We start from the raw sequence: 6000 nt of genomic DNA, 5'->3' as shown, positions 1-6000 counted from the left end.
AGGCCGCCCCACAGGCGCTCCGCCGTCCCGGAAGCCGCGCGCGCGCGCGCGCGGGCGGGCGGGCAGGCCGCGGAGCCGGGCGCGGGCGGCGGGGTGGGCGCGGGCCGGGCCGGGAGGCCGGCGGCGGGCGCGACGCGGCCGGCCAGCGCCGCCGGGACGAGCCGGGCGGGCGCCGCGCGGTGGGAGGAGCGGGGCGGCGGCGGCGGCGCGCCGCGCGAGGACGGCCCGGCGGGCCCCGCGCCCGCGCCCCCGCTCCTCCCGGGCCCCTCGGCCTCGGTCGCCGCGGCGATTCGCGCCTCGCGGCGCCGGCACCTGCCCGCGCGCCCCCCGCGAGCCCCGGGCCCGCGAGCGTTGGCGTTGGCGTTGGCGGCGCGCGCTGGGGCATGCCCCGCGCCTAGGGCCCGGGGGGCGCGCGGGGGGCGCGCGGGGGGCCCGGGCGGCGGCGGCGGCGGCGGGCGCGGCGCGGGGCGCGTGGATGTGGCGCCGGGCCCGGGCGGCGGCGGGCTCCAGCGGCGGGACCCCTTCGCCCCGCCCGCCTTCCCCTTCGCTCCGCCGGGCGAGGCCGAGGCCGCGGCCGTGATCGGCCGGGAGCCGGCGGCGGGGGGAGGTCGGGGCCGGGGCCGGGGGCGCCGCCGGGGCGCGCGGGGCAGCGGCGGGGGCCGCGGGGGCCCGGGCGCGCGGGAGCGGGAGCGGCCTGGGGAGCCGGAGCGCACCATGGAGGCGGCGGCGGGCGGCCGCGGCGGCTTCCAGCCGCACCCGGGGCTGCAGAAGACGCTGGAGCAGTTCCACCTGAGCTCCATGAGCTCGCTGGGCGGCCCGGCCGCCTTCTCTGCGCGCTGGGCGCAGGAGGCCTACAAGAAGGAGAGCTCCAAGGAGGCGGGCGCGGCTGCGGTGCCGGCGCCGGTGCCCGCGGCTGCCGAGCCGCCGCCAGTGCTGCACCTGCCCGCCATCCAGCCGCCGCCGCCCGTGCTGCCCGGGCCCTTCTTCATGCCGTCCGACCGCTCCACCGAGCGCTGCGAGACCGTGCTGGAGGGCGAGACCATCTCGTGCTTCGTGGTGGGCGGCGAGAAGCGCCTGTGTCTGCCGCAGATCCTCAACTCGGTGCTGCGCGACTTCTCGCTGCAGCAGATCAACTCGGTGTGCGACGAGCTGCACATCTACTGCTCGCGCTGCACGGCCGACCAGCTGGAGATCCTCAAAGTCATGGGCATCCTGCCCTTCTCGGCGCCCTCGTGCGGGCTCATCACCAAGACGGACGCTGAGCGCCTGTGCAACGCGCTGCTGTACGGCGGCGCCTACCCGCCGCCCTGCAAGAAGGAGCTGGCGGCCAGCCTGGCGCTGGGCCTGGAGCTCAGCGAGCGCAGCGTGCGCGTGTACCACGAGTGCTTCGGCAAGTGCAAGGGGCTGCTGGTGCCCGAGCTCTACAACAGCCCGAGCGCCGCCTGCATCCAGTGCCTCGACTGCCGCCTCATGTACCCACCGCACAAGTTCGTGGTGCACTCGCACAAGGCCCTGGAGAACCGGACCTGCCACTGGGGCTTCGACTCGGCCAACTGGCGGGCCTACATCCTGCTCAGCCAGGACTACACGGGCAAGGAGGAGCAGGCGCGCCTTGGCCGCTGTCTGGACGACGTCAAGGAGAAGTTCGACTACGGCAACAAGTACAAGCGGCGGGTGCCCCGGGTGAGTGTCCCGCGCCACGGCCGGGCCCGGGGAGTGAGTAGGAGGGCGGGCTGCGGAGAGGGTGGGGCTTCCGCCTGGGTCAGGGGCTCTGCCTCCGCCACACGTCTCAGGGTTTGGTTTGGTTTTAAGGAAATTTGGGGTGGCGTTGGCGTCCCCGTAGATGGCCATGTATCTGGGAGGAAGGTCCTCCCGTCCGACTCCTGGGACAAGCCGCTTGCCTGGTTGGGGGCCTCGAGGGCAGGCCAGGGTGGGTGAAGCCTTCCTGAGGCCCATAGCCGGTGCCCAGCTGGGCCGGGAGGGGCAGGCTTCAGACCTCGGCCTCTTCTGCCCTGAGTCCCGGGAAGTTTGATCCCGGCCGCGCCCAGGCTGGAGCCGGCAGCCCAGGCCTTCCTGGGGCCCAAGGAGGTGTCCAGGCCGAGTTGGCGGAAGGGACCGGCCCTGGCCCTAACGCTCCCGGGCTGGCACACAGAGGGGCGCCTGCCCCTGTGTCCTAGCAGGCAGAACTTGGCCGGGCAGGGCCTGTTTGTGCCTTGAAGGTTTGGGAGACAGACACCAAACCGAAGCCAGGTGTTCGGGCTGTGGTGGCAGGGGGCCGAGACTCGGCGACTCCAGCTCTGTGTGTCTGCCCTGGCCTGCCAGGGAGTGAATCCCAGAGTCCCCCGTGCGGGGGCGAGGGCCACTTGGCACTGGGCTCGGGGACTGGACAGCGGGCACCCGGGGCCCCGAGTGTCAGGGTAGCCGCCGGCCTGCGATTTGTTTTGGATGCGCACGTTTCCTTCTCTCCTTCCCTCTGAAACGCTGAAGGGCGCCGCGGGGAGGGCCGCTGGCCTAGGCCCCGTTGTTTGCCAGACGGAGGATCTGTGTGATCCAGCCTGGCAGCTCCCGGGCCACTCGACGCCGAAACCATTCAGTGGGGTCCACGCTAACTTTCTGTGACATCTCCCCCTCTCCCCGAGTATTTGTAACTTTTCTTTTAAATATCCAGGCTTATTAAATTGCACACACAGAATGCTGCATTGGCTCAGCTATTCTTGGGAGGCCTAATTAATTCAGCTATTGCATCAAACTTTTTTTTTTTTCCAAATCTGTGAATAGATGCTCCCGCCCGGTTTTCTCTGGGCGCCCCTCCAGCGGAGTGTCAGAGTCTCAGGGAGCGGAGGAGGGGAGGGGAAGTGAGGGCCTGTCGCCTGCGCTCAGAGGGGGCCACCGTGTGCGTTTGTGGATTTGTGGTGTTTCTGCCCTTGGCTAGGCTGGCGCCCAGGTGGCAGCTGTCTGCAGACTGTGGGGCTGGGATTGGGCGGGAGGGACCGTCTGAGTGGGCAGCGCTGGTGGGGCAGTGTGCTGACGGGAACGGCCGGCGGCAGATCCCAGCAGGCTGACCGGGCCCTTCGTTTTAGGCTGGGAGCTGGCTCTGGGTGGCGTGGTGGGTGCTCCCTGCACACTGGGGGCCTTTCTGTTTGGGGTGCCCGCCCCCTCGACAGCCATCGTGGCCCGAGGGAGCCCCGTGTGCAAGATGGTGGTGGGTTCTGGCCGGCTGGGTAAGCCCGTGGTGGGTCACTTACCCCAGGGTGGAACGCAGAGGGGCTTGTCTGACTGGGTGTGTGTCTGTGTCTGTGTCCGAATCTGGGTCGTGTACGTGTGTGGTTGTCTTCCTGGGGTGGGCTCTTTTGTTGCAGCTGCAGGCCCGGGCCTCAGCCCTCTTGCAGCAGGCTCTGCTCTTCTGGACATGGGTGTCCGTAGGCTCAGCTCGTGGGCCCAGGGACTGCCAGGTGAGAAGGCAGGACCGTCCCCTGAGCCACAGTCCCAGGGAAGAGGTCAGAGGGGGCTTTCATGCCCGGTGATTTCAACAGATGGTCAGCGCCACCCTTTCTCCGTCTGTGCTCCCCCCAGCGCCGCTCAGAAAGCTCATTCGCCGGTTAAAAAAGTCTCCCTAGTGATGACCAAGATGTGATGGCTGTAAGTGGTTGGGGTCCCCGGGCCGAAGCGTCAGCACGGCCTATCCTCGCAGTGGTGGTATGGGCCGGCGGTCCGGTGTCCCTCCTTCCGGGCTTCGGCCGTGTGACTGTTGGGCCGCTCGCGCGCGCTCCTGTGCCTTCCTGCCCCTCCTGCACCTCGGGGGGCGCTCCTCCCGCCGGCCTCACCTCCTGTCCTGTTCCCGGGACTCTGCCCACTGCCTTCTCTCTGTGACTGTGCGGTTGGGAATTCTGGGGTGCGTGGTCCTTTTCAGAAGTCGCCAGCACAGCCTGTCTACATGCCAGGGACACCCCACCCGTGAGAAGTGGGGGTCTGAGCCTCAGGATCAGGGGGACCCATGGCTGCCCAGACCCTGCTTCTTCTGGAAGAAGCTGCCTGGGAAGACCCCCTCCTGGCGCCCTGCCCGCCTCTGTTCACTCCTCCCACTCCCTGCTCGACAAATTATTCACGGGTTGTGTTTTGATTTCTTCACTTTTCTCGTAGTTGATTTTAATGTTTTTGATCTCCCGAGGCCGAGGGCAGAAAGGAACAAAGAGTGTGCTGGCACCACTCTTTGCGGGGGCCTTGGGTGCCGGGGCCATGAAGTGAGCCGAAGTGAGTTCCAGGTGCTGGGGGCCTAGGGGTCGCCCGGGTCTCCTGCCAGACGGAGGCCCGCGTCCTCTGCCATCAGCAGTGGGCGGGGGCCAGGGATTCTCGTGGGGTCCTGGTGCCCGATGGCCTTCGCTTGCCCTGCTGTGCCTGCGGCCTGACCACGGTGGGGCGACAATCCCTGTGGTCGCCCCAGCGTGGGACCGAGTCGGGGGGCGGGGCTCCAGCCTGAGCTGGAAACCCTTGAAGGTGGCACGTCCATGTGTGCCAGCCGGGGCCCTCCTCAGTGATGCCCCCCACGCCACGGGGGCCCCAAGGACGTGCTCTCGGCCGTCCCACGGCTGTCGGGGCTGCCGGGGCCCTGGCTGCTGTCCTTGGTGTCCCGCGCTGGGCGGGTCTGAACGTGGAGCCCCACGGGGCTGCTCCCATGTCCTCGCCCTGTCCCTCGCTCCGTTCCTCACTAGCTGCCTGACCTTGAGCAAGTTTGCCTCAGTTTCCTCACTTGTGAAAGGGGGACTGTAGTAAGTAGCGGCCATTGGCAGTGTGTTTTGGGGGGTGTTTAAGTGATGAGGTCATAGGCGGGGCGAGGACGTGTCCTTCTGCTGCTGGGAACGTGTGGCGAGGAGATGGGGGCCTCGGAGCTTTCCCACGGTCCCCTCCCCTTTTCTTCTGCCCAGTCAGCTCTGTCCCCTATCTGATGGCGTTTGAACCAAACGGGACTAGTGTTTTAACGGTACGGCTGCTATCAGTCATGGCGGGACGTAGGTGCTGCCGCCTGGGACGCACCCCTCGTTCCGCGGGAGGGCTCCTCGCAGGCCGAGCAGGCGGCAGGGGGGTGCGCTGTCTCCCTGGGGCTGGAGCCAGGCCGGTCCTCGTGTGGTTAAGAAACTGGCTCCTGGGAACTGCTGCGCCTTCGGAGGGTCCCGCTTCTCAGACTGGAGACCGGGGATGGCGTTCGCTCGCCATGCCTCTGTCCTTCAGACGCTGAGTCCTTGCAGGAGTCGTCTTCATAGAATTGCCTGCACGCCAGGGGCCCGTGGGCCGGTGGTCGCCGTGGTGTGTGGTGTGAGCGTCCACGGTGCGGTCTGTCTAAATTCCTAGCGCTGGAACAGTTTCCCTGCGTCACCCGATGACGGCTCTCTAGTCAGAGAGCAGTGTTTCCTCAAAGTAGAGACCCGGCCGGGCTGTTGGCGTGGAGGAGTGTTGAGTCTCTTGGTCTCTGTTGGGGACCGGCTGTGGCTGTGGTGGAGGGGGATCTGGGCCTCTGAGCTGGCTGCGTGTTGTGCATTCAAGCCGAAATGGCCACGGGAGGGAATGGAATTGGGAACGTGTGACAGACTGGAAGGGGCTCTGGCCAGCATGCCTTTCCTGGCACTCCCTCTTTCATGGGGGGATGTGCTCACCTGATGCCGTCAGGTTTGGCCATAGATGTAGAGGTTTGGCTGTCCTTTTTTTTTTTTTTTTTTAAGCTATTTATTTCTTTATCTGTGTATCTATCTATTTATCTATCTGCTTTTCTTGGCTGCACCGGGTCTTAGTTGCGGCATGCACGCGGGAGCTAGTTCCCCGACCAGGGATCAAACCTGGGCCGCCTGCATTGGGAGCGCATATCTTAGCCACTGGACTGCCAGGGAAGTCCCTCGGCTGTCCCTTTGTCCACTTGTTTTGCTTGAGGTTTTCATGGGGCTCCATGGTGATTTCCTGGCTTTGGATGCTCAGCTGAGAAGGCGGGGTGCCATTGGGTGATGTTGTGAG

The 6000-nt window shown here is 66.9% G+C and overlaps 1 protein-coding gene across 1 annotated transcript in view; it reads left to right on the top strand.

Annotated features, from left to right (window-relative positions):
* The first annotated feature begins 655 nt into the window (after positions 1–655).
* The window catches only part of SKI (SKI proto-oncogene), a 61519-nt gene continuing 56174 nt past the window's right edge, over positions 656–6000 (top strand). Inside the window, exon 1 of the mRNA XM_081226092.1 lies at positions 656–1683. Within this exon, the coding sequence (XP_081082218.1) occupies positions 715–1683 (969 nt within the window). The 5' untranslated portion in view covers positions 656–714. The remainder of the gene's footprint in view (positions 1684–6000) is intronic.

This window comes from Mesoplodon bidens (genome assembly GCF_964165515.1).
Source record: "Mesoplodon bidens genome assembly, chromosome: 2".
NCBI lineage: Eukaryota > Metazoa > Chordata > Mammalia > Artiodactyla > Ziphiidae > Mesoplodon > Mesoplodon bidens.
This window is presented reverse-complemented; position numbering and strand designations above follow the sequence as displayed.